The sequence below is a fragment of the Staurois parvus genome, unplaced genomic scaffold (genome assembly GCF_062004578.1).
Source record: "Staurois parvus isolate SC_StPar_1 unplaced genomic scaffold, SC_StPar_1.0 ptg000238l, whole genome shotgun sequence".
In the NCBI taxonomy this organism is placed as follows: Eukaryota; Metazoa; Chordata; class Amphibia; order Anura; family Ranidae; genus Staurois; species Staurois parvus.
The window spans coordinates 2,158,545-2,171,732 of NW_028318034.1; the positions used below are offsets into that span (position 1 = coordinate 2,158,545).

Below are 13,188 nucleotides of genomic sequence, written 5' to 3' on the forward strand. Positions count from 1 at the left end.
AATTGAGCAAGCTTAAGTTAGACGCTGATTAACTACCATGTACAGCTGCACCAGATTTTCTGTGCACCGGTTTTAGTAGATCTCGCCCTCATAATATTGCAGCTTTATATACAATAATATATCCTTAAAGTTATATTAAAGGCATGTTTTAAATAAGAAACATGTCATACTTACCTGCTCTGTGCAGTGGTTTTGTACAAAACAGCCTCGATCCTCCTCTTCTCGGGTCCCCCACTGGCGCTACTGGCCCCTCCCTCCTGTCTAGTGCCCTCAGAGCAAGCAGCTTGCTTTGGGGGCACCCAATCAGGCTCACTCTTGAGTCGATGCTCTGTGTACAAATGGAGAAACAGAAAAAGGGCGCACCGACCTAGTGCATTATCGTTTAAAATAATTTATTGAAGAAACAAAATAGGTATCATTCTCACAATGGACATAATAACACAGGCATGTCAAACTGAACAAGATGTATGATCCAAACAACATCTGAGTCCATACAATGGAACCCTGGATGACCAACTGGCTAGTTGCCAGTTGGTCATCCAGGGTTCCATCGTATGGACTCAGCTGTTGTTTGGATCATACATCTTGTTCAGTTTGACATGCCTGTGTTATTATGTCCATTGTGAGTATGATACCTATTTTTTTTCTTCAATAAATTATTTTAAACGATAATGCACTAGGTCGGTGCGCCCTTTTTCTGTTTCTCCATTTGTATCCAGTGTATTTGGACCACCCCGGTCTGTTGAGGGCAGCAAGCAGTGCATATTCCAGAAAATTCCAGAACATTCCTATTGGGTCTACTGAGTCTTTTCCTACCGCAGGAGTAAAGTGTTTTTTGTGTTCGATGCTCTGTGTGTCCATTCACACAGAGCCGTGGCTCAACCCCATCCCCTCTCTATCCTCTTTGGCTCACTGGCTGTGATTGACATTGGCTCCCACTGCTGACTCAGCCAATGAGGAGCGAGAGTCCCCAGAGAGCTGAGGCCCTCATGCACATCACATGTATAGCGATGGGGTTCAGGTAAGTATTAGAGGGGGATTGGGCTGCTGTACTCAGGTTTTCTACCTTCATGCGTAGAATGCATGAAGGTAAAAAACCTTGATCTTTTACAATTACTTTAAATTATCCTTGGTATCGGTGACTTGCAGTCCACTATACAGCAGAGGTCAAACTGGTAGAATAGGAAGCAGCACAAGGAGTAAATCAGTTGTACTACAGTGCTAGGAGCATACTGATAGAAGGAGAGAGCAAGGAAGCAAAATGATGATCTAATTCATCTGCTCCTTTTCCTTTCACTGTCTAGTAACAGGTTGGGGGATACCTGTAAGTGTTACTGAACTGCAATAGAGAAAACCAAGACTCCTCCCTGCCAGAGGAGAATGTGCCCTGTGGCAGAACTGTGTATATCCCAGGTCTGCATGTACAGACCTACAAATCATTTGGGAGGAAAAGCACATACAGTATGAATGGTTCATCTATTTATTTAGCTGTTTGCCTGAAGCTCAGCTTTAATGAGTACAGTGGTGGCAGACACCCACTCACAAACTGCTGTTTGGCAGTAAAAGAGCAGCAGCACATTAAAGCCAACCATACAGAGGGTCGAATTCCGAATTAATTTTCCTTCGAACATTTTCTAGGAATTTTCGTTCAAATTTTGCACTATTAGTGGGTCACAGAAACCATGACCATGACCATCAAATTTGAGTGATTGGGCATGTTGGAAATTTTTGGAAAAATGAATGAATTTCGAATCAATGATGGGAGAATCATGCAAGAAATATAAAGCTGTGACCTGGAAAGAAAAGAAAATTCTTGGCCACGAAAATTCGTTTCTGTAGCAACATGAGAAGAAATTGAAGGTTTGGTTGGTTTAATTTCGAAATCAATGGTGGCACCATCACATCACAAAATGCAAGAAATTTCACATTTTATAGAGAAAATTTGTTTGGAATTCGACCCATGTATGGCCTGCATAAGACAACAACTCTGCTCACTCTGCACTCTCCTCCTATCAGCATGTTCCCTGGCAACACAAGTGCAATGCATCAGAGTATCATTGGTTGCAGTCTTAATGTTGGAGATGACATAGACTGATATTAATATATATTAAGGGGCTATTGTCATGTGTTCCCTCTGTCCCCCTGCTGCCACCAGTGATCGTATTACTGGACCGTAGCTGGCCTAAAATAGGAAAGTATATGCATTTTTTTTTAAACACAGATTAGACAGCATAAGTAGCAGAAAGGAGGGGGTGCATTTTAAAACATAGTGTTGAGCAGGAATTCCATTTTAAGTTTTGTAAAATATGTTTTGAAGAAACATTACAAACAACTTACAATATTTAAATATTTTAGTGCAAAGAAAAATAATCTAGGCTAATTATCATTTAAGTATCAATTCACCTTTATTGGTGGTCCTGTAAAATGGATTGGATCTACTCTGGAATGCTTCGTTTTAGCTTTACAAATTCAACAGTGATGGGACGTGTCAGCATGCTTCTGCTAAAGCAATATACACTACCAGATGTGGGAGATATCATTAGTACTATTAAGTTAAGCATTTCCTTTAATTCATCATGTAATGAAAGGGTGCGATGTACACATGGCTTTCCTGGTTTGAATGACATGCCCTCTTCCGAATAATGACTAGTTACAAGTCACCTAAAGGTAATGTACATTTACAGAATTGGACATGCTTGACTTTAATAATGTATCTTTTATATTGTCCAACTAGGCTTTAGTATCACTTTCTACAGATAATGAAAGGGTAATAAAGAGAGCACAATTAGCCTCTTATCCTGCAGGTAAAAAGCATCTGGGTTTTAAGAGCCTGTCATTGAGTGCAGAGATCCTGCTGTGAGTAGATGAACAATGAACTAATGTCAGATTATTCACTGAACATTTGCTGGGAAGCCTGTAGTAACATAATGACTGTTATCTCCGGATTTGTCAATACCATTAACTCAATGATTTCCTAACTCTCCTTTACTCACACTAGCCATACATGGCCAAATCTTTCATCAATAAGACAAAAGATCAGATAGTTGCTGAGCAACCTTGGCAGATAGGAATGATGCCTTTTAACAAATAAATTCTATTTTTGTGTAACTATTTTAGGGTGCAATGATACATTTCCTGTATCCTGGAAAAAAATGTCAATATGATACAAAGCAAGCTCTGTTCAAGTAACAGCACAGCAAACACCCCTGCTGCCTGCCTGTGGACTGCACCTTCTGTTAGAATGCCCTGAGGCTTAAAATAAAAGTATAGCCAAATCTTTTTTGGCCATACTTGTATTCTTGGTCACAGGAGTTCACTCCAGTGCATTCACGCAGTCCAGAATCAGCCAACAGCAGGCTAAAGCACGCTGTCGGCTGATGTCACAGAGCCACTCCAGACTCTGAAAGGATCCTGACCATAATGTCGGGATCCACCTGGATGCCTGATTGGCATCTGGCTCAGCCTCTCAGCACACCACTGGGAGCTTGAGCCAGATGCTCCTGCCTCTTCTCCACCTGGCACTCCAGTGAGGGGCGGAGAAAAGGGTGGTGACTGACAGTCATTGCTCTCTGCTCAGTGAAGAACAAGAAATGAGCTATCGGCAGTCATGTGATCATTTAATTTTTGCACTTAGGGCCGGAGGTGGACAGCTCCAGCATCAGACCAGTGCTGCACCATAGAGGTATGTGTGTTTGTCTTTTATAATCCAACACTTCTCCTTTAAGGCACTCAGCAATCAACTTGTGTAGTCAGTGGCTATGTTCTACCCCCTCTCTCATATCACTATTGCTCAATGAGACCACCAATTAACAGTGATGGATCGATAGAGCAGTATGGGAGGTGGACAGAACTCGTAACTACAGGGGTTGATCACTATTTAAATAGTAAGGCAACACCCAGAGCCTAGAACCTGAACCCTAAAGACCTGTAAGAAGGCAAGAGTCTTGAAAATATAAAAAGCAGAGCCAATGTTAAGATGTCTGCTAAGTCCTATAAGAGGTAGCCTATAATAAATATCATATAACTATAGGTAACAGCTAAGAAAATTTAAGAACTATTCTGCAGTGGGAAAGCCCAAAGCCTCGGTCATCTTGTATGTCAGTGGTAATTGGACAGGTTGGAAAGCAAATACTGCTCCAGGTGGACTCATAATGCATTAGCATCTTCACCCTGCAATTCGGTGGTGGTCCAATCCACGTTCGATGAAATCCTAATCAGCAAGAAGTATAGGTTGACTGCACTCCAATGACAATGTGACAAAGATTCCTCAGCTTGCCATATGTATGACACTTGATTTCCGAGACCGACAATAACCAATATACAGACATTCATTTACAATTAGGTGTCCATATAGTTTGCATTAGACCAAGTAACTGTTCTGTTTTTATTTGTCAGGACCACTGAACTAAATGTCTTTATGACTCAGTACACTGCATTACTAAACTATATGGTAATATTTTTCCCATAAGGGAACAACTTAACAAACCTGGAAACTTTTAACCTATTACAACATATGTCAATATTTTGGGACAGAGTTCCATACGAACATTCTTACACTGGTACTGTGATTTAAATGCATTAATGTATACCTTCAGAAAGTCCTTTTGAAATGCTAAATTAATAATACAATAATAGCTACCATGCAGACTTATTTCTAAGAGTTATGTGATGTTTCTCATGAATGACAGCTGTCATAAAACATATGCTCTTAGTTATGGCCAATTCTATATAGAATACTATCATTAAAATGGTTTTAAATTGATGATTCATGATTTTAAACAGGCCATACTTGCTAGGAGCATTATAAGGTTTGTATATGGCCTATTATGATAGTTACTGTATTATGGTAAAGATTACTGAAAAGTACTGCCATTTCAATTAAAAGAAAATTAGATTACAGTATTACACTTTTACAATATAGTCTATTTCATATGATACTCGTAGGTAATGTTCTAACTATTCTTCGATGTATCTCTGCTGTCAGGAGCCTGTAGTGCTCCTGTTCCATGGAGCTGCTGGTCTCATTCCAGAAACCTGGTTTTGGATGAGCTGCACTCTCTCTGTCTGATTGTCCACCTGCAGGGTGATTGATATAGATACAGCCTTTGGGTGGAGTCCAAACCTGTTTTAAGTCTGCCAAATCCTTAGAGTCATGCTTGTGATAATGTTTGCAATGCGTTCTCTCCCTGTTTACCTGCCTTGTTCCCATGCCTTAACCTTTACCTTAACTTGATCCCAGACCTGCCAGTTAGTTTGGATTTCCTTGTTATAGACCTCGGATTGGACTTTGTACTACTGTCTGAATTCTGCCTGCCTTTTGACCATGGATTTGACCCTGACTACTCCCTGAACGTTGCCTGATCCCAGACTGCCATTACACCACTCTGCCTGTCTGCCAACCGCAAGTACCTGTTTGCTGTGCCTAGCAAGCGTCTGCCCCGCTGTGGTAACCAGGCACTATAGCATTGTGTATAAGACCTGAAGGCAACAGAGTACCTGTAAAAGAAGCCTGTTATAGATGAAGAACACAGAGCCAGCTATACTGCCTGACCACCAATGCTAAGGGTAGGTGTTATATTTGCCTTCTGAACAGTAGAGTGTGCTTGAATCATCACAGACATCATAATCAATCTTTATGGTGACCACAAAGAATTTTCAACACTACAAGGTCTATTTTAGCTGTGTCCAGGAAACAGAAACATGCATGGACACCTGCACTCACACAGTAAGATGTCAACAGCTACAGTACTTGAGCACCTTGTTGTTAGTCGGTGACTCCAGGCAGATAAGTATATAATAAAGTGATATGTACTGGATGCAGATGGTGTAGAGTGGATGATTTGTGAATAAATATTTAGTGTTTGCTATGTAGGACCAAGGATGAGTATAAGCGTGTGGCAACCAAAGTATGGTACAGGTACTAAACAGTGACAAACAGCAAACATCTTTAATTAAAAAGCATCAACAAAGCCCACCAATTGTACAGATACCCTCTGCAACTAGCAAAAAGTCTCCTTGTGAGTTGATCAGGTAACCTGTTTTTAGAGATCTTTCTAAAGAATGCTGCTTGTTTTTGGATCTAGTATTGATGCAGTTCTATTCTAACTTTCAAATTGCTATAAAAGACAAGGACACAAGCAGCACCAGTCTGACTGCATGACAATGGAGGTTGCCAGCTCCTGCAGCAGAAAAGTCAATAGGAAAAACAGATGCCAACCTCAAGTATTTATGCAGGATTGTGGTAAGTAAATATACACATTGGTATACACAAGCAAATTGCATAGTATACATCTTTGGATACAGTAGTCTGGCTGCAATATGTGCAAGGCCATTATTACTGTGAGTTGAACAGCAAACTTTTCTTTGACTCATTGAAAATGCCAAACACTTCCTACCTTTATACAAGTTTTTAGGTACTTGACATGTGTGGCCACATCCATTCGAACAGCACTTCTTTACCCCAGAGCATTCATTATCTGCATCGCAACTTTCAACACAAGCCGCTGCAAATCCGCTGGCTTTTTCTGGAGCGGGGCATTCACCTTGCTTCGCCGACAAGATGGATTTGAGAAACTCGCAGCTGGTTAAACATTCATAGTGCTTCTTGGGAAACAGCGGCTGGAACAAGGAGAGGTACATTTATTTTTATCTGTGATGTTACAGAGGAAATTAAAAAAATAATGAAGAGCATAGCGAAGGTAAATGAGGCAGCACAGATGCATGCATTAAATAGGATCTGGCACAACAGAACATCCTTGTCTGAAGATCAGCATTAATGGTCTTAGGCCACTATTTAATTCCAGGCCATTCATAAGAGTCATTGTACTGGTAAAAACTGAACTTGTACAGAGTAATATATAACTTAGGAACCAAAGAACAGCTACTGCATTGGTTGATGATGAATATCACACACGTATGAACTGAACAGATGATTTGACTTTTGATCTTTTTCCCATCTACATTTTCATAAACATGTATAACCTACAAATGTGCTGCTCCTATTAAAAGGAACGGATATTGGAATTTCCACGAGCAGGTACTATTTCAGTGACTTTCAAGTAATTAATTGTTGATGCCTATTTCACATGTTTACTTTCCTGAATTTTTATTGTATTAAGTTTTTATTTTAAAACCATACTTTTTATTAGTTTAAAATAAAGCAGGGAAGGGTTAAAGCAACTATTTTGTTATGTTTTTTTTGATACTTGTATCCTGCTGGAGATATTTTCTTGCACTTCCTATATTTGGAGACAAAGTAAGAAATGAGTAAATGGAATTCCCAGTTTAGAGAGTTGCTATTGGAACATGTATCCTGATTGGAGAATTTTCCTTTAATATTTAATTCTGGTGACAAATCAAGACAAAGGTCACCAGGAGAAACTGAGGGGTAAATCAACAAAAATATATATTTTTTAAATAAAACAATTGTAGATGGGTCTCTAATCAAATGGTAAATTACCCACTATGGTCCACTCTGTGACATTGCCACCTAAGGAGTACCTTGTTTTTTATGAGTTGGCTTCCACTTATCTTGTGAAAAAGTGCAGTAAAGTACAAGCATTGTGTAACACTAAAAGGCCCCTTGCACACGGGTGTACTTCGCCAGTGGATTTACCTTCTCAGCAGGGGATCTGTCCGCTGATCCCCACTGAGCAGAAGGATGACAGGCCCGTGTCTGCTCCACTTATACAGAGAGGACACAGATAAAGCCTGCTTTCCTCTATGGGCAGTCCAATGTAAACAGACCCACTATCCATTTACATCTGACTGTCATCCGACCGGGTAAATGGATCCCAATCTATCTGTTTTCAGTGAATCGGACTGGATTGGATAAAGGCGATTTTAACATGCGTTAAAATATAATGCATTTTGTAGGTTTTCCTGTGACATCACGTTTGTGGGTTAGAGAAGGAGCGAGTGAACACATTTTTGGGTTTTGGAGAGTTTTTTGGAGTGGTTTGAAGGGTTTTTTTGGTAAAAAGAATTTCTAGCACAACAGCCCTAATCATTGTGATTGCACTTGCTGTATTTAGGAAGAAGAGGCATATGAGGAGATTGGGGCAAGTGAGAAGATGCTATTGGGAATATCCATTGTTCTCAGCATGTGAAAGTAAAGTGGAATTTTGGACAAAGTCATATCAATAAATTCTGACTGGCTGACTAGAAAGCACCTGCTGTGCACACACTCCTCTTCTCCTCACTCTCCAATTCCCCAAAGATGGCCACTGACATGGGTGCTTGTAATGGATGAAAATTAATGATAATGCAAAGTTTTTTTGCGTTGATGACCGGTTTACACGCATATACATGATTTGCATACATGTTGCATTTTAACATTACGCAGTATTGTAATGTGCACAGGACACATAAAAAACAAATGTGTCTATACTTGACCTACATTTTAAAGCACAGATGAGCGCACTGGTATGAATTAGCCCTAAATGTTACTATGTTTTAATTAGCGGCTAGGGCCTGCTGTAAAGGGATGTCTCCATTTGTATTTAGTGTATTTTGTACTCTGCTGTGCCTCCTTAGTAAAAGATTTGTCATGGCAAACCAGAATGCACATCCCATCACCCTATTAATAAAATAAGATGTTAACAGTGGGAGAAGCATCTGCAAAGATGGCATTGCCTGCAACAGACAACACAGAGATGCATCAGGCAAAAAGCGCAAAGCCAAAGGTAAGTTTATTTCTGCTTTAGCTTCCATTATTTCCCACTACTTTCCCACCTTTACATAAGAAAGGTGGGGGAAATGATTATATATTGGACAAGTAACCCCTTAAAATAATGCTTCCTGAGCAGCCAGCTTATTTTGCTTACCAAAACCATGGTCTGGATTGGGCATCTGAAAAACAAATCCATCCCACACAATGACCCCAAGGCTTGGGATTAAAGTGGGGGGAACATGCCAGCAGAGGCCCCACAAATAAAGAGGAATTCAGGACACCGAAGTAAGATGCATAAAAGGCCTTGATTCACTTATAAGCTATAACACCAATGGTGTTTTGGGGCCACACAGGGAGCCATCTATCAATGTGACAAGCTGATTTGGAATCTGGGGTTCCAACAATCTTGATATATCTTGTAATAAGCAAGGACATCTTTTTCAAAGTGAAGCCTTATAAAAGTCACTGTGTATGTCCAATAGGCGGACAATGGTTTTACCACTTTGACCTGACTAGCCTCTAACATCTACTGATCAGAGATTCATTCTGCACAGAAATAAAGCCTTCATTCTTACAAATATTCTCAGCAGCTAATCACCCAGAGATTAAGTATATAATTATAGATGCTGTTAATAATTCTATTGTATAAATAAAACAAGATTAATGTAAGGTTTATCACTTCTGTAATGATTTAACTTAAAAGCAATGCTCATGTGGAAAGAACAGGATAGCCGTCTGTGAATTGCAAATTTGTAGCTAGTTAATTAAAACTGTTTATTATCCCTTGGGGTCTAATTTGCCCCATGGCCTTCTCTTTCTTGCTCTTTTTTCTTGAGCCCTAAGTGTTTTGCTCTTCATTACTAGTCTTTGAAGTTCTAAATATAGGTTCAATCACTAATCAGTGTGAGGCTAACAGATTTACAGAGGATTGCACTGTCTACAGCTGTACCGCAAATGTTAGCTGGCAGAAAGAGAAAATTGTAGTCTCCTGAAACTAGTATAACTAACTATGTCATGTTGTTAACTGTCTGGAACCTCAGTCAGATGCACAATTAAGGGATCGCTATTGCTAAAAATATTGAACTATGAAAACTGTATGTGGTTACAGTGCATTTAAACACTAATAATGAACTTCTCTTATTTGCTCCCTCTTGGACTGTTAAATATACCATTGGAAGCATTAAACTGTATGTGGTTAACGTGTATGTAAACCCTAACAATGAACTTCTCATAATATACAAATTAAAATCTTAAAATGTTTCATTATTTCTGTTCGTTTAACAAAAAAAATAAAAACCACAGAAATCTTGTGAGCTTAACTGTCTATGCTCTCTGCTTTGCTGAATGTTGTTCATTAGCATTGTTTCCAATTTCCTCTGTGGATTACAGAACACCTCCCTCTACTTACCTATTTCAGGCCTCTTTTGTCCAGTCACGTGATTTCCCCTGTGTCAGCCAGCAGCGGGGAGGGAGCGCTGACAACAGATGTGCCGTAGGAGCCTATGAGTGATGTCTCCCAAGTATTACCAGCCGTTGTTGAGTACTCTCTCCTCCCCCATGCAGCCAGCTGGCTAGCACAGGGGAAACCACATGACCAGGCCAGAGAGGCCTGAAAATAGGTAAGTATATACATGTTTCTTGCACAGGTTAGTTAGCATAGGTGCTAGGAGAGTTGGTGGAGTATTTTTAAGACTAGTTACAGTAGGTATAGTCTGGAATTACAATTTAATATAAGACTACTATATTTTATTTATTACTGCATACAGAGGATACAATATTTTTCACAATAGTGTTCCTTTAACACAAAAGAGTTTCCATGAATTAAAAACACACACTATACTGCCAAAAGTATTGGGACGCCTGCCTTTACACGCACATGAACTTTAATGGCATCCCAGTCTCAGTCTGTAGGTTCAATATTGAGTTGACCCACCCTTTGCAGCTATAATAGTTTCAACTCTTCTGGGAAGGCTGTCCACAAGGTTTAGGAGTGTGTCTATGGGAATGTTTGACCATTCTTCCAGAAGCGCATTTGTGAGGTCAGGCACTGATGTCGTACAAGAAGACCTGGCTCTCTGTCTCCGCTCTAATTCATCCCATAGGTATTCTATCGAGTTGAGGTCAGGACTCTGTGCAGGCCAGTCAAGTTCCTCCACCCCAAACTCGCTCATCCATGTCTTTATGGACCTTGCTTTGTGTACTGGTGCGCAGTCATGTTGGAGCAGGAAAGGGCCATCTCCAAACTGTACCCACAAAGTTGGGAGAATGAAATTGTCCAAAATGTCTAGGTATGCTGACACTTTAAAAGTTCCCTTCACTGGAACTATGGGGCCAAGCCCAACCCCTGAAAAACAACCCCACACAATCATCCCCCCTCCACCAAACTTTACACTTGGCACAATGCAGTCAGGCAAGTACTGTTCTCCTGGCAACTGCCAAACCCAGACATGTCCATTGAATTGCAAGACAGTGACGTGTGATTCATCACTCCAGAGAACAAATCTCCACTGCTTTAGAGTCCAGTGGTGGCGTCCTTTACGCCACTGCATCCAACATTTTGCATTGCACCTGGTGAAGTAAGGCCTAGATGCAGCTGCTTGACCATGGAAATTCATTCCATGAAGCCATCTATGCACTGCTGTTGTGCTAATCTGAAGGCCACAAGAAATTTGGAGGGCTTTAGCTATTGACTCTGCAGACAGTTGGCGATTTCTGCACACTGTTTGCTTCAGCATGCGCTGACCCCGTTATTTTATGTGGCCTACCACTTCGTGGCTCAGTTGCTGTTCCCAGTTGCTTCCACTTTGTTATAATACCACTAACAGTTGACTATGGAATATTTAGTAGCAAGGAAAGTTCACGGATGGACTTATAGTACAAGTAGCAACTTGTACTATATAGATGAACAGTTGGTTTGACTAATAGGAAAGTTTCATTTGTACATCATTCAGGCTGGGTCAGTGCATGAAGCCATCTAGAGAAACATACGCTTGTCTGAAATGCATATGCACAGGGAAATTGTGGGAAGAGATAATTTATTAACATCTAACTGTTACTGTTACTGCACACACATTATAAAAACTCCAAGTTTAAGTCTCAAGAATATAGATGTGTTTCTCAGAAGAAAATGCTACAAATATTTCAATAGCACATAACAAATAATCGAATCTCCAATAAGTGGGTGTATTTGTTCTACATTTTTATCTGCCAAGTGAAAATATTAAAGCAGACCTTCAGGCTACAGAACAATATTGATAGAAGTCAGTGGCATGTGTTGATGGACAAAACTGCAAATATGAATTTCCTCTGTGCCCAAGTGAAATGAGTCATTGCTGGTTCACCTTGGTCCAGCCCCAAGCATTTTCTACTCTATGTCCTTCAGCAGGCACTTCCACAGCCTGTGTTTCAGTGAGCAAATTTCATCATAAATATCTATGGCAAATCACACAATAGCTTGGACAAGTGGTGACTGCTGCAGAAGTTGGAGGAACATGGTGGTAAAGGAAACCTGTGCAAAGACAAATGTGTAGGTTGCTACTGTTGATTCCTTTCTGATAATGCTAGTCACCCATCTGTCTATGACTTCAATATTTTTTGATTCACTATCCTGGAATAAGAATGCAGATCAGAAAAATCAGAACACCTAACCTGCATACTTCTATTTATTAGTGACTTAAAAATACTAAAGCCAGGAAAGAGAACAAAAGGTCAACAATGGCAGTTTCTACTCCTCGGAACAGAGACATAAATAGAAGACTCTGTTGTTCTGCCTGTCCCCACCAGGATTTTTCCTTACTTATGCGCTGCTTTGGCTAGAAAGTAGGGGAGAAGTACTTGAGTTCAGATTTTTGTTGAAGTTACTAACTTTATACTGTAAAAGCTCTAGGTTTGGAGGATCCCCAGCCTCGCTAAAGTCTCATTTTATGTTTATGTTAAGACCTTTGTTGAATTTGCTTTAACTAAGAATATAAAAAAAATTAGTCTTGTTTGATGAGTAAAACATATCCAATTACTTAGGACTTAGAATAGCTTCCAAAACATTACTGAGATGCAATGTATTTTCCAGGATATACAATATATATACGCCAATCTGATAGATTTCTTATGTCTACCTTACATTTTGCACCTCCTGGCAATATCACCCCTAACATGTCAAGCTGTACTAATTAAGGTAGCAGACTGGCTTACCTAAAATTACTCTAAGGGCAGTTAGACAAATCTAAGAATATCCTGAGTTATTCCTTGTGCATAGTAACTGAGTCTATAGTCATAGTAACTAACATCTATTTCTTTAAACAGAATTAATTCATATGAATTTTTACAACAGGACCAGAGGACATTACATGATATACAGTTCTGAACAATACCAGATTCCGAACAAAATGCTAAATTGTCTTCTACTATATCAACTAATGTCCAGAAAAGAATTACTCAGAAATAAGCAAACTGACTTATGGCCTATCAGTGGATACAGTAGATGAAATTAAAGTGCTCAGGTGGCCTTTGAGTTAAAGGAA

The 13,188-nt window shown here is 39.8% G+C and overlaps 1 protein-coding gene across 1 annotated transcript in view; it reads right to left on the reverse strand.

The window, feature by feature from the left end:
- The window catches only part of ANOS1 (anosmin 1), a 243,197-nt gene that overhangs the window by 88,539 nt on the left and 141,470 nt on the right, over nucleotides 1–13,188 (reverse strand). Inside the window, exon 4 of the mRNA XM_089680281.1 lies at nucleotides 6,396–6,618. Within this exon, the coding sequence (XP_089536407.1) occupies nucleotides 6,396–6,618 (223 nt within the window). The remainder of the gene's footprint in view (nucleotides 1–6,395; nucleotides 6,619–13,188) is intronic.